Source organism: Bos grunniens, chromosome 5 (assembly GCF_055505025.1).
Source record: "Bos grunniens cultivar Pamir isolate PY7600 chromosome 5, Bosgru_T2T1.0, whole genome shotgun sequence".
In the NCBI taxonomy this organism is placed as follows: domain Eukaryota; kingdom Metazoa; phylum Chordata; class Mammalia; order Artiodactyla; family Bovidae; genus Bos; species Bos grunniens.
The window spans coordinates 27,574,106-27,600,234 of NC_141169.1; the positions used below are offsets into that span (position 1 = coordinate 27,574,106).

Genomic DNA, 26,129 nt, shown 5'->3' on the forward strand with positions numbered 1-26,129 from the left:
TGAATTTTTTATACAGTTGCCAACTTGACAGGTAAAAAATAGTAATTTTATTATTTTAATTTGCATATCATTAATAGTGAAGTTGAGCATCTCTTGTTGCTTTTTAACCATTTAATTGTTTTTGTAAACTGCCTATTCACATCTCTTGCCTGTTAAGGAAAAAGTAGATCGTTTGTCTACTTTGTATTGATTGGTAGAAATCTCCATGTTACACTAACTTTTCATTTGTCATATGCTTTTAAAATTTTTTTCTCTTATTTTTCATTTATCTTTGAACTTTTTTTTAGAGTGGAAGTTGTGTTTTGTGGGAAAATATTTGAAACATTTCTATGAAAATAGTTACAAGAAAAGAATGTTTACAATCAACACTAATATTCTATTAGAGATCCTGGCCATCCAAAAGTCATTATTAGTATTTATTTATTTTTGGCTGCGCTGGGTCTTCGTTTCTGCAAGTGGGCTTTCTTTAGTTGCAGTGCCTGGGTTTCTCATTGCGACAGCTTCTCGTTTCAGAGTGTGGACTCTAGGGCGTGTGGGCTTCAGTAGTTGCAGTGTACGGGCTTCGTTGCCCCACAGCATGTGGAGTCTTCCTGGAGCAGGGATAGGACTCCTGCCCCCTGCATTGGCAGGCGATTCTTAACCACTGGACCACCAGGAAACTCCAATTTTCATATTTTTATATTCAGTATTTTCACATGATCTATCCATTCACAAAGAGAATCAAATTGACAAAATACTAAAGCCAGTGAGTTCAGCTGCATCGCCAGATGTATGATTAACAAACAACTTATATAAATAAAATACGAGAACAATAATCAACCATAAAAATATCGTAGAAAGATATCATTCACAATAAAAAAGTTTACATTTGTAGACATAAATTTAACAGGAAATTGGCAAGTTATGTGTTAAAATCAGATTATTTTAGTGGAAGACAAAAAGGGCTTGATTATTATGATTTTTGACCGTGCCTCATGGCTTGTGGGATCTTAGTTACCTGACCCGGGATTGAACCTGGACCAGGGCAAAGCACTCACTAGTCTACCAGGAACTTCCCCAAATGCTTGATTAGGTGGAGTTTTATCATGTCTGTGAATAGGAAGACTTAATATTATAGAGACAAAGTTTTTGCTTTAGATTAAGTTAAATTATTATTAAAACAGGACTTTGCATGGAACTTGAAGTGACTTTTAAATTTGTAAGGAAAGGAATAATTGGAAGAGAGCAAAGACCATTTTGGAAAACAGTGAGTAGGTAAAACGATGATGGGGCAGGGGAAGTAAAGGCATGAATCATCTTTAACCACTTTAATGTGTCTTTCTTTAAACAGAATTTTTAAAGTTTTATGTAGTTAAATCTGCCTGTGGTTTTGGGGTTTTTGTGAAATGCTACCTCAATATTATAAAAATATTTCCCTGTATTTCCTTCTGGTATTCTTAGAGTTGTATATTTTCTGTTTTACGCCTTTACCTCAGCTGCAGTTTATTTTTGTGTGTGGTGAGAAGTCGTGAGAAATGCCAGATTTAAAAGGGACTGGTGATGTAGCAGGAAAGGTCCTCGCCTAGATGTCACCTTTGTCATCTTGGACAAATTAATTTCACTCTGTCTGGTGCAAGAGTCCTTGACTTGAAGATGAGAGTCAGGCTAATTCTAGCGCTCCTGTGAAGCCCATAGGTGAAAAGTCTTTAAGAAGAAAGAAAAAACCCTTTGCATATCTTCTGAAGTATCATTAATACTGATTTTTGGTTTATACACATCATATGTAAGTGAAGTGAAACATTTTTCAGAACCTGGAAACAGTTTATTCAAGTTTGTGCAAGAGACATCTGTGCTGCTGTCTACCTATTACCTTGCCGACTCAACACCCACATTAGTGATGGCTCCAGATCTTGTGTGTAGTGTTTTCTCCCCTTCTAGATTGTAAATTCCTGGGTGAGGGGAGAGAGGTCTAAGTCTTATCCTTAAGTAAAGCACCAAATAGAAAATAGGCATTCAGGAAAAGTATTAATTTTCATCTTTCCCACTACTACTACTTGGCAGAAGGAAGAGAAGAGTGGGAAAGAGGAAGACAAATATTTTCCTGAATGCTTATTTTGTGTTTGGTGCTTTATTTAAAGGGCTTCCCAGGTGGCGCAGTGGTAAAGAATTTGCCTGCCAATGCAAGAGATGCAAGAGATACAGGTTTGATCCCTGAGTTGGGAAGATCCCCTGGAGAAGGAAATGGCAACCCCCTCCAATATTCTTGCCTGGAGAACTACCATGGACAGAGGAGCCTGGTGGGCTACAGTCCTTGGGGTTGCAGAGTTGGACACGACTAAGCATGCATGCACGCATCGTTTATGTAAGGAAGCATAAGACTTAGACCTCTCCCCGCCCAGGAATTTACAGTCTTTCAGAAGGGCAGAAGACACTGTACACACAGGAACTGAACCACTATTAATGTGGGGGTGGAGTCAGTGGAGTAATAGGTAGACAGAGGTCAGTGTTTTCACCTTCTAACAATAAATAAACCTGACTGAAAGTGCTTTAAGAAGCACGTGCCCTAATCCCTTTGCCCTCATGCAGGCTTCCTCCTGGGCAGCCTTCCTCAGCTTCCTTGGTACACCCTACCTTCAGGCCCACCCCATCACTTTTTCAAGTTGTGTTTTAATGATTACTGATTAGATTGGTCTTTTCAGATTAGTCTTTTCCTGCGCCAGCTCTCTATCACCTTAAGGAGGGTCGGAGTGTTTTCTCTTTGAAGGCTGCCCTGGGCCAATTGAGTGGAGTTAACCAGCCTTCCCTTTCTCTAGGGAGCGAGCGTGCCTTAATTTTACGCACTGGCCTCCCTCGTGACTTGTTAGCTGAAGTGAGCAAAGCAGACACACAGCATCTGGGGCAGTGCCAGGCAGCAGATACTCAGTCGCTGTTGAACTAGCTGAACCCGTTCCTCTCTCAGAGCCAGTTGGGCTGCATAGTAGAAATGAGCGGTATTGGCTACGTTGGTCACCTGGTAGACCTTTTAGATGGGAGTGAATTTTAGGAGTTAGGAAACCACACGATGTAATGGGGTCATTGCTTGAGCCTGGTATACAGTTTGGAATTTTTGTTGCCCCTTCATTCCTTTTTTCATGTTGCTTAAAAATAATCTTTAATTACGTAAGTCAATGGAATTATCACAGAAAATTATAAAAATATAGAAGTACATAAATAAGAAAATGAAAAATTGTCTATAATCCCAATACCTAGAAATAACCACAGTTAATATTTTAAAGACTTCTCCAGTTTTTTAAAAAAATGCATGGGGAGTAACTGCTAATAGATAGGGGGTTTCTTTTGGGGATGATGACAATGTTCTTGATAGTGTGATCCATGCACAACTTTGTGACTATACTAAAAAGTACTGAATTGTACATTTGAAAAGGGTGAACTTTGTGGTATGTGAATCATATCTCAATAAAGCTCTTATATTTAAAAAAACACTTGTAGGTGTGTACACATAGTATTGTTTTATAAACTGAGAGAAAGTGCACATACTATGCTCCTTTGCTGCTAAATGTTTCAGCATATGTTTCCAAAGAATAAGAACATTCTCTTCCATAACTGCAATGCAGAGATCAAGCCATTCACAGATTCCACCAGTTCTTCCAGTGACTTTCTTTACAGCAGTTTCTTTTTCTTCCTTATCCAGGAACCCATTTAAGATCATGTGTTCCTTTTGGTTGTAATGTCTCTGCTGCTGCTGCTGATAAGTCGCTTCAGTCATGTCCAACTCTGTGGGACCCCATAGACGGCAGCCCACCAGGCTGTGCTGTCCCTGGGATTCTCCAGGCAAGGACACTGGAGTGGGGTGCCATTTCCTTCTCCAGTGCGTGAAAGTGAAGTCGCTCAGTCACATCCGACTTGTAGCGACCCCATGGACTGCAGCCCACCAGGCTCCTCCATCCATGGGATTTTTCTAGGCAAGAGTACTGGAGTGGCTTGCCATTGCCTTCTCCGTGTAATGTCTCTAGTTTCCTTCAATCTGGAACAGCTCCTTAGTTTTTCTTTGATTTTCATGATACTGACATTTTTGAAGATTACAGGCTACGTTGTTTTGTAGAATGATCCTCAATTTAGATATGTTTCCTCATAGTTAAATTCAGATGGTGCATTTTTGGCAGCAGTGATGCTGAGAGCTTTTCCATCCCTCATGTCAGGAGACCCACAATGACTGTCTGCCCCACAATTGGTGATGTTATCCTCAATTACTTGGGTAAGTTGATATTCATCAGGTTTCTCTGCTGTAAAGTTACCACTTCTTTTTAAAGTGCTTTTAAGGAAAAGAATTTTACAACGTTACCCAGAAGAAAAAGCTTTATCCAGGTTTTAGTGTTGTGCTGATGTTTTGAATGAGAGAGAAAGACAAAGTAATCTTTGAAGATTTTTAAATAAAAAGGAAAAAAAATCAACGAGGAGGAGGAGGGAGGCGCTCAGTTGGAGTTTAGGTTTCAGAAGATGATACCATGCATGTAACCAGGGAACTCGAGGACAAGAGAAGATTTGAGAAGGCCGATAACGAGTCCACTTTTGGACCATTTGAGTGTGAAGTCCTGTGAGACTTCCAAATTAGGCAGGTGGCATCGTGGATCTGGGCTGGTGAGAGAGCTCTTGGATGGAGGAGTCACCAGCCTGTAGCCCTGGGAGTAGATGAGTGTCCAGGGAGAGGTGCAGAACACAGATGAAAGAGGTCCTGGAGTAGAACCCTGAGCGGCTCTCAAGGGAGGGCGAGGAAGGTGAAGGGGCAGAGAGAGCCAAGGGAATGCTCAGGAGTAGCCACATGCAAGCCAGTGAGCGTAAATATTTCAAGGTGGAATGCAAACGGTATCTAATGGCCCCAGAGGGGTCAAATAGGATAAAGATGATATGTATCCGTTGGATTTGGATGCAGGGACATTCTTGGTGGCCTTGAAGGTGGAAGCTGCATGGTAGTGGGCTCAGGAAAGTGTGAGAGGAAAGAAATGGAGTGGAGCTAACTGTTTTAAGAAGGTTGGTTGAGAAGAGGAGGTAGCTGGAGTTGGGAACACGTGAGAGGTTTAGACAATTTAAAATGCTGTGATAAAGAGGTAGTGGGAAGGAGAGTTGAAGAAATAGGAGGGGGTAATCAAGAGGGTATCCATGAAGGAAGAGGAGAGAAAGTCTTTAGATCAGTGGTTCCAACTCAGACGTCTACAGGGCCAGGTTGGTAAAGCAGATGAGTAAGGTGGGCTATCTGGGCTAAGGGGAAACAATGCAAAATCCTAAGGGCCTGGGGCTAGTTGTGAGGTTTGTCAACCATCGCCCCGCGCTTTGCAGTGCCTACTTCTGGGAGGATTACACATCCTTACCCCACTCACCCCGGGGCTTGTTTTGGTCAACTGGATTTGACCAGATGTGCCACGTGCCAGGTCTGAGCTGAAGTTTTGGGAGTTGGTGCATGGTGTTCTCTGCCTTTTGCTTTTTTCCTCTCTGCAGTGAGAATGTTGTGTCCCCAGTAAGGGCTGTTCCTTCAGCCTGGGTGTTGGAATAAAGGTACATGAATCAGAGCTATAGCTAATCCAGTGTAAGCCATGAAAGAGAAATAAATCTCTGTGGTAAAGCAGTGTTTGTTTGTTCTTTTTGCTGTGCCATGAGGCCTGGGGGATTTTAGTTCCCCAACCAGGGCACGCCTGCAGTGGGAGCACCAAGTCTTAACCCCTGGACTGCCAAGGAGGTCTCAGGGCAGTGGAGTTCTGAATCCATTATTTATCACAGCGAAACTAATACAGGAGTTCCACTAAAACTATATTAAGGTAATTTTTACTTCTACAGTTTAAAAAATTCAGAAGTTTGACAGCACACTCTTAACTGAGGCTGAGAACACAGGCTCTTTCATACATTTGGTATCACTTCATGGATGTTGGCAATGCTTACTGAGGTTACAAATGCAGGTGGCTGTAGTCAAAAAGCGGAGAAGGCAGTGGCACCCCACTCCAGTACTCTTGCCTGGAAAATCCCATGGACGGAGGAGCCTGGTAGGCTGCAGTCCATGGGGTCGCTAAGAGTCGGACATGACTGAGCGACTTCACTTTTACTTTCCACTTTCATGCATTGGAGAAGGAAATGGCACCCCACTCCAGTGTTCTTGCCTGGAGAATCCCAGGGACGGGGGAACCTGGTGGGCTGCCGTCTATGGGGTCGCACAGAGTCGGACACGACTGAAGTGACTTAGCAGTAGTCAAAAAGACAGACAATAACAAGTCTGGCAAGTTTGCGGAGAAATGCAAACCCTCGTGGCAATATAAAATAGCGTAGCTACTTTAGAAAACATGTCAGCAGTTCCTCAAAAAGTTAAATGTAAAGTGTGTGTGTGTGTGTGTGTGTGTGTGTGTGTGTGTTCAGTCGCTCAGTCATGTCTGACTCTGTGTGACCCTATGGACCTCAGCCTGCCAGGGTCCTCTGTCCATGGGATTTTCCCAGGCAAGCATACTGCAGTGAGTTGCCGTTTCCTTCTCCAGGGGATCTTTCCCACCCAGGGATCAAACCCACATCTCCTGCGGCTCTTGCATTAGCAGGGGGATTCTTTACTGCTGAGCCACCAGGGAAGCCTGGAATGTATATACCAGACACTGAATAAATACTAAAGAAAAGAAGGGCTCCAGAGTGCAGGTGACAGAAAGAGTGAGTTTGAATGGCTTTTTATTTGCTATGAGAAATTTGAAGTGAGAGGGAAACGGAGAAGATTGATGGGTCAGTCATTTGAGAGGTGTGGAAAATTTTGAAATAATAGCTCCAGAGACTGGAGGTAGAGCTGTCAATAGCAGAATAGTAATGTTCCAGGCAGTGCTGTGTGTTCAGTCAAGTAGGGTCACTGCTGCTTTTTGCCTCTGAAGATGGTCACTACCCTCGTTACAGTCCTGGGAATTCCCTTCACCTCTCTCCTGCATTGCGCAAAATTTGACGTGGTCTGATTCTCTGTCCTTTGTCCATGACCTGCTTTGGTGTGTTTGTTTAGTCTTGTCTCTGGAAGTCTTTGGATTCTCTGTTGTTCTGAAACAGTATTATAATCTGTCTTTCTGTTGGTCATTCAGTGGATCTTTTTGGTCTATCCTTCGGTTCTATAAAGTTTTTCTTTTTTTAAATTTTTACTGTTTTCCTCCTTTTTCCCCCCGCCCCTTCTCTTTCTGTAACTTCTGTTAGTTGACTCTTGAGACTTTTGGAGTGATCTTTTCTAAAGTTCTTTTCTCTTTTACTGCCCATCTCTTTATATTTTATCTGCTGTGTGATTTTCTTGACCTTGTCATTTCAGTTGTCATAGTTTTAAAACTCTAGAGCTTCTGCTTCTCTGTGTAGCAGTCTATTTTTCTTAGTGGATTCAGTATCTTCCGTTTCCTTCTGCTTCCTGTGTTTCTCCTCTTCTACCAAATGCCAGTTTCTCTGTTTTTGCTTCTGTGGTTCACATTAGGGGCTTTCCTCAAATGTCCTGTGGTCCCGGACTGTCTGCTTTCATTTAAGAGTGAGGCACTATGGCATACTGAAGGCCCAAATGCATGTAGGATGTATTTATTGGGTTGTGAGCTTCATGGACTAGGGATTGGTCAAGGACTGAAGAGTCTCATTGAGGTCAGTGTCTCCAGAGAGGGAACGCTGTAGTCTCCTGGAAGCTTTACCTCTGGCCGCTGACTCTGAACATTGGGAGAAAGGAGTTGACTCCATAGGTTACTTCCTCCTAATCTTTTCCTTACAGTGCTTCGTCCTCACCTCCTGCTGTGCTTGACATCCTTAAGTCCCAGACTTTCAGTTTCTCTACTTCCAGCTTCTTTGGAATCTGGTGGAGGAGAGGGGAGTCACTTGGCTGAATGGGCAGGGGAGGAGAGTGAGGGTCTAAATGTTCCTTTTAGAAATTTTCATCTAATTTTCATGTTTTTAGTTGTGCTTCTCCGTCCTGTCTTCCAGGATACCTAGCGTTGTAAATTCCTAAGCCTTTCTGGGCCTTTGCCCTAATAATCAGTTTATATCCCTCTGGCATAGCCCCCTACAGATAGACTGACTTTGACTTTCTGTTATTCGCTGAACCAGTTACCACTTCTCATCTGCTTTCTCTCCTCTACAGTTACTGACATCTCTCACCTCCTGTCTCTGTTTTATTCTTCAGGATTTAAAATTCCACTGATGTAATTTTAGTGGGGTTTCAGGAAGGAGTAGTGGTAAACATATGTGTTTAATCTGCCATGTTTAATTGGAATGAGCACAGAGACCATGAATTTATAGCAAAACCAATTTGAATGTTTAGGTGGTTTTTCACTAGCAGAATCCACAGTCTGGGTGGATTTGGTAAGAGAAGGACTGGCCAGCTGGAGTGGGATCCTGCCAGGTGAGTTCGGTGGAAGGACATTAGGGCTAGAGAGTTGAGGATTTTGGACAAAGGGTGGTTGAAGCAGCGGACTGTGCACCCCGGGCTGTGTAAATAAAGGGAAGAAAGATACAAACGAGTCGATGGTTGGAGGAATTTATGAACTGGAGATCCTGTGAAGTCAGAAAAACTTGTCAGTTTCCAAATGAACCCTACTTGGCCCTTGCAGCATCTTCTCAGCCAGGGGTGAAAGCGCCCTCCCTAAGTGTATTCTTGTTTCTTGGCTTTGTTATTCTATTTTAGGGGTTAATGTCCCTCTTGCTTCACCACTTCTTCCCACCATTGCTTTTTAAAAAGAAGACTGTGTGTGGGCAAGGGCTGTTCCCTTCCTCACATCCCCAAGACAGGATTCTGTACGGAGTGTGAGGGCACGGATGCCTCATCTTCCCATTACCCCTGGAGGAAACTGGACATTCAGAGCCCTCACCTTTTGTTTCTTTCTTACAAGCTATTTTTTTAATTTATTTTTTATTTTTGACCGTGCTGGGTCTTCATTGTGGTGCAGGCTTTTGTCTAGTTGCAGCAAGCGAGGGCTGCTCTCTTGTTGCAGCGCTTGGGCTTCTCATTGCAGTGGCTTCGCTTGTTGCAGAGCACAGGCTCTAGCGCACGCGGCTTCCTCAGTTGCAGTTCCTGGGCTCTGAAGCCCAGGCTCAGTGGTTGTGGCACATGGGCTTCGTTGCTCTGAGGCATGTGGAATCTTCCTGGATCAGGGATCAAACCAGTGTCTCCTGCATTGGCAGGCAGATTCTTTACCACTGAATCACCAGGGAAGCCCCCACCTTTCATTTCTGAGCAGTAACTTTGGTCAGATGGATACAGAAGGGGCTGGGTGGACAGCCACGTCTTCCATGCAGACCTCTCTTCAGAGCTTTGGAAAGAGCCCCCGTCCAGGCTGGGGTCTCCCTTTCTTCACCAGTCGTTCCCTCCTTGCAGCCTGTTTTTTGCCCTACTGGCCTGCTTGCCATATCCAATGGCTTGAGCTGATCAACACCAGCAGATGTCTTGGTGGTTCTCTCTTTGAAGCCCTTATTTCATAGCAACAGGCCCTGAGGTGTCCTCACTCCTGGCCCAGAGGTGTTTGCACCACAGCAAGCTCTGGCTGAGGGAGCCCTGTGTGAGGCTGTGGAGCATGGCAAATTAGGATGGGGGCTTCAAAGTCCAGAGCCAACTCAAGACACATGCTGGCTGTGTGACCTGGACAGGTTATATCCATACTGTCTCTGAAATCTGTTACCTCATTTTTTAATAAAATTTTTTTATTGGAGTGTAGTTTGTTTATAATGTTGTGTTAGTTTCGGATGTTCGGTTCATTCTCTCAGTCATGTCCGACTCTTTGCGACCCCATGGACTGCAGCACACCAGGTTTCCATGTCTGTCACCAGCTCCCGGAGCTTGCTCAAGCTCGTGTCCATCGATGATGCCATCCAATCATCTCATCCTCTGTCGTCCCCTTCTCCTCCTGCCTTCAGTCTTTCCCAGAATCAGGGTCTTTTCCAGTAAGTCAATTCTTCCCATCAGGTGGCCAAAGTACTGGAGCTTCAGCTTCAGCATCAGTCCTTCCAATGAATATTCAGGACTGATCTCCTTTAGAATGGACTGGTTGGATCTCCTGGCTATCCAAGGGACTCTGAAGAGTCTTCTCCAACACCACAGTTAAAAAGCATCAATTTTTCAGCACTCAGCTTTCTTTATGGTCCAGTTCTCACATCCATACTTGACTCCTGGAAAAATCATAGCTTTAACTAGATGGACCTTTGCTGATAAAGTAATATCTTTGCTTTTTAATATGCTCTCTAGGTTTATCATAGCTTTTCTTCCAGTTCTCCAGGCAAGAATACTGGAGTGAGTTGCCATTCCCTTCTACAAGGGATATTCCCCACCCAGGAATCGAACCCAGGTCTCCTGCATCGCAGGCAGATTCTTTACCATCTGAGCCACCAGGGAAGCCCTAGTTTCAGGTGTGAATCTTATATATGTGTATAAGATTCAGAAGTGAATCTTATACACATAAATATATATTCACTCTTTTTTTAAAAAATAGGATTCTTTTCCCCATGTAGGCCGTTAGAGAGTATGAATAGAGTTCTCTGTGCTATGCAGAAGGTTATTGTTGGTTATTTATTTTGTATGTAGTAGTATGTATATGTCAGTCCCAACCTCACAATTTATCCCTCCCCTGCCGCATTTCCTCATCTTTAAATGTGGGTCATAAGCTTACCCTCGATGACTGTGAAGGTTAGACTGATGCATGTTAAGTTCAGAGTGAGGCATGTGGTGAATACTTCTATGGGGCCTATTTTTACCAGCCTCTGCACCTGAAATGCCCCGTCAGGGGAGCCAGAGTGAGCGCTGATGAGGGATCGAGTCTCGTTCTCAAGGCTGGCCTGCTCCTCTGGTTTCCCCAAACCCAATCTACTGGGGAGAAGTCTAAGCTGGTTCCTTGGGGTCCAGTGGCTTCTGACAATGGATTGTGTCAGATCAGTCCACTTTGAGGTTGATTCCTCCTTTCCATGTTTTCTGGATCTTCTTGCCTCCTCATTTGGGGGTTCCCTAGGCCTTGGTTTTGCCCCTCTCTCCCTGGCCATGTCTCTGAGCATTCTCTCCCCTGGGGGAATGGAGCCTATCACCAGGCTTCGGTTATACCCCAGCTCCCAAGGGTGCTTTTCTCTCACATCTCATCAGAGCACTGGACCTGACTTCCTCCCAAATGAGTATTTGTAGCCCCAGTCTCCTCCACTTGGTTGGGTATTTCCAAGAAATAACAATTTTGCTTTCCATCTAGCTTCCGCTTTGCGCATCCCTGTTTTTCTTAGGGGCACTGTTCTTTTTCCTGGGGCTTAAAGCCCCAGGGTCATCTTTGACCCTTCCCTCCCCTCCAATGTAGATTCCGTAAGTGTTGAATTGAGCGTAAACCGGCAAGTGGTTAAGCCTGCGTGCTCCTCTGCCTGTCCTTTCCTACCCACATCTCCCTTGTTCACACGTGGGTCACCTCTTTCCTGGCTCACACCAATGGCCTGTTCATTCTTCCTCGTCCGGCTGCCATACGCTGGTCTTCTGAGCGCGTCATTTTCATCCTGTTAACTCGCCACGAAATCTTTCAACGGCTTTCCATTTTCTGCAGATAAAATCTAGATTCCTGGCCTGGCTGGTACTCAAGGCTGTCCATAACTCGTGCAGCCCTGCCCCCCTCGCCTTTCTCTCCATCATGTCCTTGCAGATCTTTCCAGTGGCCAGGTACCTTCATGGACCCGAGAATCAACCACACTCACCCCCAGTGTCAGCTCGTGGCCTTCCTCCCCTGGCCCTGCATGCCTCCTATTCCTTCAAGACACAGCCCCAGTTCCCCTGCAGATCTTCCCCTGTCTTCAGCCTTCATCCCTCTCCTCTTCTCCTGAGTGGCGCTGGGGGTCAGCATCTAGATGGTGCCGCCTCCACCCGCACCCTGGTGTGAGCACAGTTGATGCTTACTTTAGACAGCCACTCCCTGTTTCTTGAGCGGCTCAGCCTGCAAGGCACAGGACTCTACTTGTTTATCGCACTGCTACCCTCAGTGTGACCGTCTTTCTTCCTCCTCTTCAAAGGAGAGGGCTTTAGAAATCAGGACAGTTCTGAGAAGACTCCAGGGGTTGGGATGCAAGGAGATTGGTCTCTGAAAGTGAAAGTTGCTCAGTTGTGTCCAACTCTTTTCCACCCCATGGACTGTAGAGTCCATGGAATTCTTCAGGCCAAAATATTGGAGTGGTTAGGCATTCCCTTCTCCAAGGGATCTTCCCAACCCAGGGATTGAACCCAGGTCTTCAGCAGTGCAGGCGGATTCTTTACCCGTTGAGCCACCTCTGAGGCCTGCCTAAACCATTTTACCTCCCTAGTCTTGTTCAGGTCGCTCCCCACCTCAGCCTCTAGGGTCAGCTGCTGCAGTTTCCTGCCTCTGCCCCACTCCCCGCTCTTATCTCTTAGCCGAGCAGCCCTCTCTCATCCCCTCTCCAGGCCCTTGGGTTCCGGTGGGAAGTCCGATGTCCTACTGGTTCTCCTCTCTGCTCCCCTCCAGCCTGAAGTGGAGGTGGCACTTGTTTCTGCCTTATATCTTCTCTCCTCACTTCATCGTGTCAGCTAACGATTATTCAGGAAACTTATCTCAACCTGCTGGCCCTGTCCCAAATCTTTAGGGCAAGGGTCATGAGAGTGATGTCACGGTCATGTGATTGCTGCCTATACCTTGCCCCCTCTGCTTCCCTGGTCCTAACACTTTAAAAAGCCAACTGTGTCCCCTGCCTCCAGTTTATCTGGACAGAGACCAGAGCAGAAAGGTAAGCTTCTCACCTTTGCCTTCGGTGAACAGGGGCCACTGGATTCTACCTGCTTAGCACTAACCTCCTTTTTCTTTCCCGCCCATCTCTGCCGACTCTCTCCCTGGACGCTCTCACTTGCCCTTACCTGTACAGTGAAGGCTGGGCCTTAGGCCCATTCTGGAGTTGAGGAATGCATTAGATTAGGTCTGGGTGGGGTCCACAGGCTGAGTAGGGAATAACTCCTGCTCTGCTCACAGATTTTCTCCTGATGGCTGACTCTCAGCCTCTCCTCTCCCTTGATGGGGACCCTGTGGCTGCAGAAGCCTTGCTCCAGGACGTGTTTGGGATTGTGGTGGATGAGGTCATTCGAAAAGGGACCAGTGCCTCCGAGAAGGTGGGTCTTTGCTCCCTCTTCCTCCTCCTGTCCATCAAACCTGACTCAGACATTTCCCCCTCTGTCCAGGCTTCTCCCCAGAACCCATCACCGCCTCACTGTGTGCCTCAGGGATTGCATGCTGGATCAGACTGTGTTTATTTATCCTTGTTCATGTGCTGCGTGGAAAACATTCCAAACTGGTGTTGAGTGCCAGTTTGTGGTGTCTATTGTCTGTTGAGATGTGGTTTGAGCAGCCAGTTGGTTGCGTGCCTCGGTGCCCCCGGAGTCTCCTGCTGCTCTCCTAGGTCTGTGAGTGGAAGGAGCCCGAGGAGCTGAAGCAACTGCTGGACTTGGAGCTGCGGCACGAGGGCGAGTCACAGGAGCAGATCCTGGAGCACTGCCGGGCTGTGATCCGCTACAGCGTGAAGACCTGTGCGTGTGGGGCTTGGGGGAGGCGTGTCTGGAATTTGTGCCCAGCTCCACTCTGAGCCTGCGTCCCCCTTCTCCAGGTCACCCTCGTTTCTTCAACCAGCTCTTCTCAGGGTTGGATCCCCATGCCCTGGCCGGGCGCATTGTGACAGAGAGCCTCAACACCAGCCAGTGAGCCATCCCAGGACCCCCGCCCTCCACCCCACAAAGGATTTGGGTTTGCGGGAGACAGACCCCGGGAGCAGGATAGGAGAATGGTGTCTGCCCCCGTCTCTTTTCGGGGAATCTCTGCTGGCAGAGTCTTTCCCCTCCTACCCATTCGGGTTTCCTTTCCCAAACTTTCTCTTGTATCCCGGCTCCAGTGTTTTCTCATTCTTTCTTTCCTGGTTCTTTGTCACCAGCCCAGCTGTCTCTTCAGCCCTTCCTTTCACTCACACTCTCCACCTCCTCTGAGAGTCCCTCCCAGTCTCTTTCCCACTCTCATCATTCCCTCTCCTGGCAGGTACACGTACGAAATCGCCCCTGTGTTTGTCCTCATGGAGGAGGAGGTGCTGAAGAAACTCCGGGCCCTGGTGGGCTGGAGCTCTGGGGATGGGGTCTTCTGCCCTGGTATGTGAAGAGGAGGGGGCCTTTTCGAGAGTTCCTCCTCCCCCGCCATCCTCTTTCTCTGGGTTGGCTGGGAGGGGTGATTCTCCTTTGTTTCTTCTCCAACTGGGCTTGGGCCAAAGCAGAGAGAAGCTGCCCAGTCCCCTGTATCCTCGTGTTTGCCAAACAGTCCATGGGATTGGTGCCTGCCGTCCTGGTGGGGGGTGGGAGTGGCTCCTGGATCGGCCCAGGGTGAGGAGCAGGGGTGATCAGGAGATCTGCAGATCCTGCCATTCTGGGTCACCAGCATGCCATTTGTCAAGTCCTCGGAACCCGTGGCCCAGTAGCCAGTCACTTGTGCTTCTGGGTGGAGAGATCAGGAGAGCCAAGCTCCAGTTTGCCAAGCTCCCACTGCCACTCCCTCTCGCCACCACCCCTTCCTTCCCTGTGACAGGTGGCTCCATCTCCAACATGTATGCAGTGAACCTGGCCCGCTATCAGCGATACCCAGACTGCAAACAGAGGGGCCTCCGGGCACTGCCGCCCCTGGCCCTCTTCACATCGAAAGAGGTGGGAAGAGGCACAGGCCTACCCTGGGCTCCCGATTCTAATGTCCAGCCAGCTGGGTCCGGGACCCGTGACTCAGCCTGCCCAGACCCTTCTCTGAGGCTGGCCTGCCCCATAGGTGGATGTGCTTCCTTCCACCAGAGGGGCTGTGTAAGGGCCCTTGTCACCTTGCCTGCTGTCTGGGGTAGCGGAGGGGCATCCAGCACAGTGTGCAAGGTCCACACCCTTTCTCCTGAGAGTGTGGTCCATGGGCCAGTGGCATCACTATCACTTCTTGTTTCTTGTTGTTTAGTCACTAAGTTGTGTCCGACTCTTTGCAATCCTGTGGACTGTAGCCCGCCAGGCTCCTCTGGCCGTGGGATTTTTTAGGCAAGAATACTGGAATGGGTTGCCATTTCCTTCTCCAGGGGATCTTTCCCACGCAGGGATCAAACCCGTGTCTCCTGCAATGCAGGCATATTCTTTACCACGGAGCCACCAGGGAAGATCAGTATCACTTGGGAGCTTGTTAGAAATGCAGAATCTTTGGCCCCCGTGCAGACCTACTGAATATGAATCTGCATCTTTACCAGACACACTGGTGATTTGTAGGCATGTGAATGTTTGAGAAGCCCTGGTCTACAGGGTCTCAACCATTTAACCAATCTCTTTCCTCCCCACCCTCCCTGCCCTCTTCCTTCCCCCGCAGTGTCATTACTCCATCAAGAAAGGAGCCGCTTTTCTGGGACTTGGCACCGACAGTGTCCGAGTGGTCAAGGCAGATGAGAGGTGAAGGTCCTTCTGTCTGCGTGGCTCAGACCCAGCCTGGCACAACATGTCTTCCCCTTGCCAGAAGCTCTGGCCTTGGGCCCACACCCTGGCGGACTTCTCTCCCCGCTCTCTTCCCTCCGAGCTGCCTCTTCTGTCTGCCAGTGCCTGCTGGAGTCTCCGCCCTGTCCCCTGAGATCTGTTTACCCCTCTTAGGGAAAATCAACATTGTGGCCTCCGCATTGCTAACCACATGTTACCCTGCTCTTGAAAGTTCTGCCGCCTAGCCTAGAGAATCTATTACTTCTCTACCCACTCAGTTTTCTCTTCTAGAGGGAAAATGATCCCTGAGGATCTGGAGAGGCAGATCAGCTTGGCTAAGGCCGAGGTGAGTGAGTGAAAGGCGCTGGGGCAGTGGAGCGGGGCCCCTCTGCTCCTTTCTTGGAGGGTCTTTGACTGGCCCTGCTCAAGGCTCCCCTCCTCCCTCCCCCTGCACTCTGTGCCTGTCTTCCCTGGCGGGCTGAAGTGATCCCTCCCTCCCGAGTGATCCCAGTCCTGCTGAGACCCACAAGCAGGATCAGACCCTGGGACAAGGGCAGAACTGAGTCTCTGAGTAGAGTCCCAAGGAGCACTGCAGGGAGGATGTTGGGGACCTGGAGGGTAGCACAGAAGGTTTCTGTGAGTTGGGAGGGTCTGTGCAGGGCGAGCAGCGTGGACTTGGAGTGATGGGAGGTGTGGAGGCCCCTTCACCTGGGGGACACAGAGATACTGCAGCCATCTTAGAGGGCATTTCAGCACTGTCTGTACCATTTTTAAATGTATCTATCATGGGAAATAGATGGGGAAACAGTGGAAACAGTGTCAGACTTTATTTTTCTGGGCTCCAGAATCACTACAGATGGTGACTGCAGCCATGAAATTAAAAAACGCTTACTCCTTGGAAGGAAAGTTATGACCAACCTAGATAACATATTCAAAAGCAGAGACATTACTTTGCCAACAAAGGTTCGTCTAGTCAAGGCTATGGTTTTTCCTGTGGTCATGTATGGATGTGAGAGTTGGACTGTGAAGAAGGCTGAGTGCCGAAGAATTGAGGCTTTTGAACTGTGGTGTTGGAGAAGACTCTTGAGAGTCCCTTGGACTGCAAGGAGATCCAATCAGTCCATTCTGAAGGAGATCAGCCCTGGGATTTCTTTGGAAGGAATGATGCTGAAGCTGAAACTCCAGTACTTTGGCCACCTCCTGCAAAGAGTTGACTTATTGGAAAAGACTCTGATGCTGGGAGGGATTGAGGGCAGGAGGAGAAGGGGACGACAGAAGATGAGATGGTTGGATGGCATCACTGACTCGATGGACGTGAGTCTGAGTGAACTCTGGGAGTTGGTGATGGACAGGGAGGCCTGGTGTGCTGCGATTCATGGGGTCGCAAAGAGTCGGACCCGACTGAGCGACTGATCTGATCTGATCTGATCCACTGACTCAGAGTCCTACTACTAGGATTAGCCTATAAATGTTCATTACAAAGTGCTTAGAATTGTGTGCACTGGGGCAAAGTATAAAATTTTAAAAAACATTTTAGTATTCATCAGTAGATAAATTACAGTGTATCTGTGTCAGTTTCTTCCTTTGCAACATGAGCATGATATAGAACTAATCAGAGTTGTTACAAGGCTGAAATTAATGGTATGTAAAGCACATGAAAATGCCTCAACTATGTACTTTAAGTATAAATTTTAAAAATATGTTTATATCGCCACATGCAAATAGTTGCAGCACCATTTTTTTTTAAACTTTATTTTGTATTGGCATATAGCCAGTTAACAATGCTGTGATCAGATCAGATGAGATCAGTCGCTCAGTCGGGTCCGACTCTTTGCGACCCCATGAATCGCAGCACACCAGGCCTCCCTGTCCATCACCAACTCCCAGAGTTCACTCAGACTCACGTCCATCGAGTCAGTGATACCATCCAGCCATCTCATCCTCTGTCATCCCCTTCTCCTCCTGCCCTCAATCCCTCCCAGCATCAGAGTCTTTTCCAATAAGTCAACTCTTTGCAGGAGGTGGCCAAAGTACTGGAGTTTCAGCTTCAGCATCATTCCTTCCAAAGAAATCCCAGGGCTGATCTCCTTCAGAATGGACTGGTTGGATCTCCTTGCAGTCCAAGGGACTCTCAAGAGTCTTCTCCAACACCACAGTTCAAAAGCATCAATTCTTCGGCGCTCAGCCTTCTTCACAGTCCAACTCTCACATCCATACATGACCACAGGAAAAGCCATAGCCTTGACTAGATGAACCTTTGGAATGCTGTGATAGTTTCACGTAAATAGCAAAGGGATTTAGCCATACAGATACATGTATCCATTCTCCCCCAAACTCCTTTCCTGTCCATGCTGTCACTTAGCATTGAGCAGAGTTCAGTCGGTCCTTGTTCGTTATCCATTGTAAATATAGCTGTGTGCACATGTCCATCCCAAACTCTGTCATCCTCCTTCCCCCATCCCCAGCAACCATAAGTTTGTTCTCTAAGTCTATGCGTCTCTTTCTGTTTTGTAAGTTTATTTGCATCATCTCTTTTTAGATTCCTCGTATAAGGGATGTCATGGGGTATTTCTTCTTCTCTGTCTGACTTACTTCATTCAGTATGACGATCTCTGGGTCCATCCATGTTGTTGCAAGTGGCATCATTTCATCCTTTTAATGGCTGAGTAATATTCCATTGTATACATGTACCACATCTTCTTTATCCATTCCTCTGTCGATGGACATTTAGGTTGCTTCCATGTCTTGGCTATTGTAAACAATGTGCAGCACCAGTTTTTGAAAATGTCTGTTTTTCCCCAGCGAATTGTCTTGGCATCCTTGTTAAAACCCAAAGAGTGTTTAAGTGTGAGGATTTATTTCTAGACTCTCAGTCTATTCCATTGATCTGCATGGCTATCCTATTGACCACACTGTCTTAATGTAGCTTTGTAGTAAATTTTAAAATCAGTGTTTGTGAGTCCTCCAACTTTGTTCTTTGTCAGGATGGTTTTGGCTTTCTAGGTCCCTTAAATTTCCGCTTGAATTTTAGGCTCAGCTTGTCAATTTCTGCTAAGAAACCAGTTGGGATTTTGATAGGGATGTGTTCAATTTGTGGATCCATGAACATGGAATGCCTCTGTTTATTTAGGTCTTCTTTTATTTCTTTTCAACAATGCCTTGTAGTTTTCACAGTATCTGTTTTGCATTTCTTTTGTTGAATTAATTCCTAAGTATTTTGTTATTTTCAGTGTTCTTATAAATGAAATTTTCTTGTTCCCATTTTTGATTGTTCGTTTCTAATGTGTAAAAATACAACTGATTTTTGAATATTGATCTTGTACTCTGCACATTTGTTAAACTCATTTATTAATTCTCAGTCTTTTTAATGGGTTCCTAAGGATTTTCTAGATATAATATGTTATCTGTAAATACAGATAATTTGCTTTTTTCCTTTTTAATATGGATGCCTCTTATTAAAAAAAAACTTAATTTTCTCTTTAATCACAAACTGGACAAGATTGGCATTAACGCCGTTTCATTTGTTTGGCTGTGTCAGATCTCTGTTGTGGTTCGAGGTTCCTCTCTAGCTGTGGCACAGGAGCTGTAGCGCATGTGGGCTCAGCGGGCTCAGTAGTCACAGTGCGCTGACTTCATTGCCTGTGGCATCTGGGATCTTCGTTCCTGGGCCAGGGGGTGAACCCATGTCCCCTGTATTGGAAGGCGGATTCTTAACCACTGGAATACCAGGAAAGTCCCTGGATGCCTTTTATTTTTTATTTTAATTTTTTTTAACCTAATTGCCCTGCTAGAACCTCAGCACCGAGTTGAATAGATATGAGGAGAGGAGAGTGAACATCCTTATCTTGTTCCTGGTCTTAGGGGGAAGGCTTTCAGTCTTTCACCATTGAGTGTGATGTTAGCTGTGGGGTTTTTGGTAGTTGCCCTTTATCAGGTTAAGAACATTCCCTTCAAATCCTTTTTTTTTTTTTTTCCTGAATGTTTTTATTGTGAGGATTTTGTCAAATGTTTTTGTATGTCCACTGAGATGATCACTATACCACATTGAGATGTGGGGTTTTTTTCCCTTTATTTTATTGATAGGATATATTATATTAATTGATTTTTGGATGTTAAACCAAACTTGCACTCTTGGGAAAAATCCCACTTTGTCATGGTATATGATTCTTTTTCTGTGTTGCTGATTTGGGCTTGCTAGTGTTTTGTACTCTTTCCTGGAAAATCCCATGGATGGAGGAGCCTGGTAGGCTGCAGTCCATGGGGTCGCTAAGAGTCGGAGACGACTGAGCAACTTCACTTTCACTTTTCCCTTTCATGCATTGGAGAAGGAAATGGCAACCCACTCCAGTGTCCTTGCCTGGAGAATCCCAGGGACGGGGGAGCCTGGTGGGCTGCCGTCTCTGGGGTCGCACAGAGTTGGACACGACTGAAGCGACTTAGCAGCAGCAGCAGTGTTTTGTAGATTTTTATGTCTTTATTTAGAAGAGATATATTCTATATTTTTCTTGTGATATTTTGTCAGTTTTGGTATCTGGGTAAAACTCATTTCATAGGATGAATTCAGAAGTGTTCCTTCCTCTTCTGTTTGTTTTGTAAGTTAATGAAGAGCTGGTATCAGTTCTTAAATGTTTTGTAGAACTCATCAGTGAAGCCATCTGGGCCTGCACTTTTCTTTGTAGTAGTTTTTTTAATACTAATTCAATTTCTGCGTAAATTTTATACTATTAGAATATTTAAAATAGTATTTTGATCTTCAGTAAGACATTCAACTTTTTTGAAAGAGTATAAGCTTTGGAGATAGACTATTAGACAGACCTAGGTTTGAATTCTATCTCTGGAGTTGCAGCTCGGGGCCAAGTTTCTTAACACCTCTGAACCCTAGTGTCCTCACTTGCAAATTGAAAGGGGCAGTAACACATAGTAAGGTTGCCAGGGCCCAGGTCAGGCCTGTGAAGAGTTTCTAGAGCTCAGCGCCAGGCTCTGGATAGCTCTCCAGATGAGTTCTCAGCCTTGGGCTCCCTCTTCATTCTTGCCACAGGGTGCCGTGCCATTCCTGGTCAGTGCCACCTCTGGTACTACAGTGCTGGGGGCCTTTGACCCCCTGGAGGCAATCGCAGACGTGTGCCAGCATCACGGGCTGTGGCTGCATGTGGACGTGAGTTGGGACGGGCCTAAGAATGGGGTGGGCTGGGCCAAGGCCAAGGCCCATATTGCTCCTTCCGCTCCACAGGCTGCCTGGGGTGGAAGCGTCCTGCTGTCACAGACACATAGACATCTCCTGGCTGGGATCCAGAGGTGCGTATGGCCCCCACACCCTGACCTGCACCCTTCAAATCCTTGATCCAGAGAACACTCTTGGGCCAGGGAGCTCAGATGGGAATAGGGGAAGGAGGCTGGTGGGAGGGAAGTGGGAGAGATGATTGATTGGGGCTGGGATATTAGACATCAGATTTGGGAATTCTCCTCTGGGCTGAGGTGAGACCAAAGCCCCTTTTACTGGAGATCTGGAAAGGGTGGGGAGGCTCTAATTGGGCAGCTTGACTGGGAGCTGGCTGACCCTGCTTTGCTCTGCCCACCCCAGGGCTGACTCCGTGGCCTGGAATCCCCACAAGCTCCTCTCCACAGGCCTGCAGTGCTCAGCTCTTCTTCTCCGGGACACCTCGGTAGGTCTGCTCCTGCCCTGAACCTCTGTTTTCTCTTCTGTCTCACCTGGGGGGAGCTTCAGGCCTTACCATAGTTTCCTTACCATCCCATCTGAAGCTGATTATCTGTGACCACCCTAATCCCCGGTAGTGGGCTCTCTCACTCCCCCTGTCTTCGGGCAAAGGAAAAACTTCCCAACAAAAGTATAATCAGAGGGATCCTGGGTCATTTGGGAACTCTTGAGTGTTGGAAGAAAACCCAGAGAAAGGGTTTCAGTAAGCCGGCAGCCATCCCATCAGTGCTGCCTGATTCCAGGGAAAGAAACGTGGACTGAGCTAAGAAGTCACCCAGCGCAGCCCTGGGGGGAAGCTCGTGGGGTAGGGGGGGAGTCTGACTGTCCCCCCACCCTCCGCAGAACCTGCTCAAGCGCTGTCACGGGTCCCAGGCCAGCTACCTCTTCCAGCAGGACAAGTTCTACGATGTGGCTCTGGACACGGGAGACAAGGTGGTGCAGTGTGGCCGGCGTGTGGACTGTCTGAAGCTGTGGCTCATGTGGAAGGCACAGGGCGAGCAGGGGCTGCAGCGCCGTGTGGACCAGGCCTTTGCCCTTGCCCGGTAGGAGTGGGCACTACAGCCCTGCACCCCTTGCCTGCTCTCAGTGTCCTCTTGGTTCACCCTCTCTGTCGCTTCTGTTTCTGTATTTCTGCCTTTTCTCCTCCACCCATGATTTCTCACTCTCTGATCACAGGTACCTGGTGGAGGAGCTGAAGAAGCGGGAGGGATTTGAGTTGGTCATGGAGGTATGACCCACCCTGTGCTCTTCTGCATCCTCCGGCCCCCTGCCCCTAGCCTGTGTCTCACACCAAACCCTGATGGGAGAAGAGGGGCGGTGAGAGGGGAACGGCCCCTCTTCCTCTGCTTACACCTTCCCCCTGTTTATTCCTCCCAGCCTGAATTTGTCAATGTGTGTTTCTGGTTCGTGCCCCCGAGTCTGCGCGGGAAGAAGGGGAGTCCAGATTACAGTGAAAGGCTGTCTAAGGTAGGCTTTCTCCCTGCTCTGGTTAACCAGTGCAGCTGGTGCGTTTCCGCCCCCTGCTGGCTGTAAGCGGCATGGCAGCCACCTTTGCTAGTCTTGCTCTGATGTGGGGACAGTGAACCAGAAGATGACACCCGCTTGTCCCCACTTCTGTGAGCCTGGGGGATGGAGGATAAGGTATGCTTCTATAAAGGAAGAAGAAGACAGAGAGGGACATTACAGAAGTCACCAGTGTGCAGTACATAGACTGGCTGTGTGGGGCGTTCTGGGAGCTGAGTGAGGCAGAAAAGTCTCAGTTTTACTCACTGATACCGGGTACAGAACAACCCTGTCAGGCCAGGAGATATGTCCTGGCCCCTAAGGTTAGATCGGTGCTAGGGGTGGCAGATGATCCAAAAGGACAAGAATATTCTCACCCTTAAAGTAAAGTAGCTCAGTCGTGTCTGACTCTCTACGACCCTATGGACTGTAGCCTTGCAGGCTCCTCCGTCCATGGGATTTTCCAGGCAAGAATACTGGAGTGGGTTGCTGTTTTCCTCTCCAGGGGATCTTCCTGACCCAGGGATTGAACTCAGGCCTCCCGCATTGGGGGCAGACTTTTTACCATCTGAGCCACCAGGGAATCTCACCCTTAAGGAGTCACTCATTTAGAAAACAAGCATTACCTATTTGAAACCGGTGTGTTCAAGGCAATCTTGGAAATTATATATTGGATCACAGGGTGCAGATAAAAAATGTTATAGGAATTCAGAGAGGGGAGAAGAAGGTGTCAAGGATGATGAAGGCTTGAAGTTAGACTGAAAAAGCGGTGGTTGAGATTCAGCAAAAAGTCAGGATTTAGCAGAAAATGGCCCATGTGACAACTTGGAGAATGATGAGATGGAGAAGAATGCAGGAGGTAGAGAAGGTCCAGTGGGCCAGGTGTGGTGGCAAAGGTAAATAAACTGGGGCCACGGTCAGAATCCAGGCAGTGAGTTGCTGTCTCTGGAAGGCAGCTAGGTGGAGAGAGATGCAAGTCGGGGAACCCATCCCTTCCCCTGACCCCAGGCTGCAGCTAAAGGGTCCCTCCTCTCCTCCCGCAGGTAGCCCCAATCCTCAAGGAGCGCATGGTGAGGAAGGGTTCCATGATGATTGGCTACCAGCCCCATGGTACCCGGAGCAACTTCTTTCGCATGGTTGTGGCCAACCCTGCACTGACACGGGCTGATGTGGACTTCCTGCTGAACGAGCTGGAACGGCTGGGCCAGGATCTCTGAGTCGCTCCACCTTGCTGCTGGCCTGGGCCCCTCCCCCTAGCCTCGCCATCTCCCTGAACCTCCTCCCTACCTTCTCAAGAAGAAACTCACTAGGAAACAAAGCTGCCTTCATTTTTATGTGCTTTGACCCGCTAGCTCTCCTGTAAATTTTGGGCTGGCCAAAAAGTTGGTTCTGGTTTTTCCTCATAACATCTTATGGAAACACCCAAATGAACTTTTTGGCCAACCCAATATTTTATATTAAGAGGATGTTTAAATAAATGGTATGATATCTATATGGTAGAATATTACTCTGCCATTTAAATTGTATTTACAAAGAGGACTTTTATAGATAGGAGAAAAATAATTTTAATACAATGTTATGTTGAGAAAGCTGGATATGACTGTATATATGGTAATATCTGACCTGTATTCAAAAATACATAGGAAAAGACTGATGAGATGGAATATGCCAAAATATTAATAGTTTTACCTGGGGTGGGATTATAAGCAGTTTGAAAATGAACTTCTTTATGCTTTTTGTGCTCCCTGCTTTTATGATATAATGAATATCTATTATGTTTATAATAGGAAAATAATAAAAAAATTTTCAGCCATATTATTTAGATATATTGTAAAGTTTGTTACCTTTCAACAAAATAGTGGGGAATGCAAATTCATTAAAAAGGTATACTAGAGGCTAAAAATAGGGGAAAAGTTTCCCAGAAATCTTGAGTGGGAGGAGAAAGCCCAAAAGTGGAGTTGCTCTGAAGTTAATTGTACTTTAATGACACTGAAAATAAAATGGGCACCGATTGTCTCTTGAGACCAGAACCTTGTCCACTAATCACTCTTAAAAAAATCTTCACATACACCAAAAAGGTAAGAATCTTCCCTTTCTAATTTAAACAACAGAAACCAAGCTGGGAAAAAAAAAAAAAACCCAGTGACGAAACCAGCCACTGTTATGTCTTCTATTATTGCTATTTTCTTACATAAAAACATCCATTTAACACTTAAAATCCTAGGCTGGTGTTGCTTCTCAGCCACTTTTTTGGAAAGCGGCATTTAGCTACACAAGTTATTCAGGACAAGTGGCAAGTCTTCCAGAACTTTCTGTTATTTCCAATTCCTAAAAATACCATTTATGAAAACAATAACGTGGTCATGTAAAAGTCATCCAAAATTATTTGAAGAGGCAAATACAGACTGTACAAACCATAGTAAAAGAACATCCAAATCTCCAACCCAATTCTTTTGACCATTTGGGGGAAAAAAGACTTTCTATTCATAAATTACTAATAATTTCCCTATAAACTTGTTATTTTTGTTATAAATGATATCTAATTTCTTCTGAATAATAAATTTGTTTTAAGAGTACTAGTAATCTGAGCTCCAAGCCCTAATCTTAAAGAGTTATTTATCTGAAAAATGTCTTAAACACTGTAAAAGCAAACTAAAAAAAAAATCCCTGTTTTTCAACTCAAAACCAGAAAGCAAAAAAAAAAAAATCTTCAAATTTCTTGACTCACCTCCATCAGCAAAGTATCTTTTAAGGCTAGAAAGATAGGACATAAAATCAATCACGTATTTTTCTCCAGCTTTATGAAACTGATTCTTATTTCCTCCATTCCCAAAATTCAGCCTCAAAATCTGGATACAATATGGTGACCTCTTTCTTTCTTCTTCTCCCATCCACAGTTACTGAGCTCCCGCTGTGTGGTAATTCCTTTCCCTGCCTTCCAAGAGCTACCTACTAAGATTGAAGCAGTCATTCCTCAACTGAGGCCTGTCCCTGCTCCAGGGCCTTGGCGCTGCTGTCCCCTTTGGCCTCAGTGTTCACCCGTCGACGTGGTTCTCGCTCCCTCATTGCTTTTAGATTTTTGTTCAGATGTTATATCCTTAGTGAAGCCTTCCTTGAATTCTTTATTTGAAATTACATTTTCACCCTCTATTCTTTTATCTCCCCTGTTTTTCTCTATAGCATGTATAAGCATCTGGCATACACTAACTAATTAATTAACTTACTTACTTACTTCCCCTGACCCAGCAACACCTCCGTCCCTGTGGGTCTCACCCAACTGGAATGTCAGCTCTGGGAGCAGAGATTTTGTATCACTGCCTCCCAAACTGGAGTCTAGTACTTCCCAGGTGGGTAATGTTGAGTGAGTGTTTCATGAACTCCAGGTACTAGTTGACTTGCTCTCAGTTACATAACTTTTTTTAAAAATTTATTTGACTGTGTGGGGTATTAGTTGTGGCACGTGGGATCTAGTTCCCTGACCAGGGATTGAACCCGGGCCCCCTACATTGGGAGCTCGGACCTTACCTACTGGACCACCGGAGAAGTCCCCAGTCACGTAACTTTTAAGTGCTGGGTCAAAGCTAAATTCAGACCATCTTCCTCCGGGTCTGAACCGTGGGTCTAGTCTGCTTCCGATGACAGGTTGATGTAATTCATAGGTGTGTGCATGTCGGGGCTGTTTTTTGAACCCTGTGCCATGGATCTGCTTGTGGGGAAGGATGAAGGCATGCGCGGGTTTGGTCCCTCACCTTGCCCTTGGCCTCAAGAAATATTTCTGTCAAACAGGAAATAAACTTTTTGGGAACACCTGGGTGAATTACAATATTGGAATGGGTATTTTTTTGTTTTTGTTTAAAGGGGTCAAGTATTAAAGAGGCTAGCCTCCCCATGGCTCGAGAAGGAAGATGGTGACTTTACGGGGTGGCAGGCCAAGATCTGGGGAACTAAAAGCTGGGTGGGCACATTGGATGTGGCACTCTTGAGACT

At 46.4% G+C, this 26,129-nt stretch overlaps 1 protein-coding gene across 7 annotated transcripts in view; it reads left to right on the forward strand.

The window, feature by feature from the left end:
• The window catches only part of CSAD (cysteine sulfinic acid decarboxylase), a 27,393-nt gene extending 3,436 nt beyond the window's left edge, over window positions 1-23,957 (forward strand). For 5 of the 7 annotated variants that reach the window (XM_086399288.1, XM_086399292.1, XM_086399289.1 and 2 more), the window contains 14 exons: window positions 12,936-13,072; window positions 13,360-13,486; window positions 13,564-13,654; window positions 13,986-14,092; window positions 14,523-14,638; window positions 15,324-15,403; window positions 15,716-15,770; window positions 20,463-20,579; window positions 20,655-20,719; window positions 21,006-21,087; window positions 21,483-21,682; window positions 21,816-21,867; window positions 22,017-22,106; window positions 23,186-23,957. In XM_086399288.1, the coding sequence (XP_086255414.1) occupies window positions 12,947-13,072; window positions 13,360-13,486; window positions 13,564-13,654; window positions 13,986-14,092; window positions 14,523-14,638; window positions 15,324-15,403; window positions 15,716-15,770; window positions 20,463-20,579; window positions 20,655-20,719; window positions 21,006-21,087; window positions 21,483-21,682; window positions 21,816-21,867; window positions 22,017-22,106; window positions 23,186-23,359 (1,482 nt within the window). In that variant the 5' untranslated portion in view covers window positions 12,936-12,946 and the 3' untranslated portion in view covers window positions 23,360-23,957. Of the gene's footprint in view, window positions 1-4,114; window positions 4,235-12,376; window positions 12,697-12,935; window positions 13,073-13,359; window positions 13,487-13,563; window positions 13,655-13,985; window positions 14,093-14,522; window positions 14,639-15,323; window positions 15,404-15,715; window positions 15,771-20,462; window positions 20,580-20,654; window positions 20,720-21,005; window positions 21,088-21,482; window positions 21,683-21,815; window positions 21,868-22,016; window positions 22,107-23,185 lie in introns of those variants that run through there. The other 2 variants (XM_086399291.1, XM_086399287.1) reach the window with 2 other exon arrangements.
• The last annotated feature ends 2,172 nt before the right edge of the window (window positions 23,958-26,129 follow it).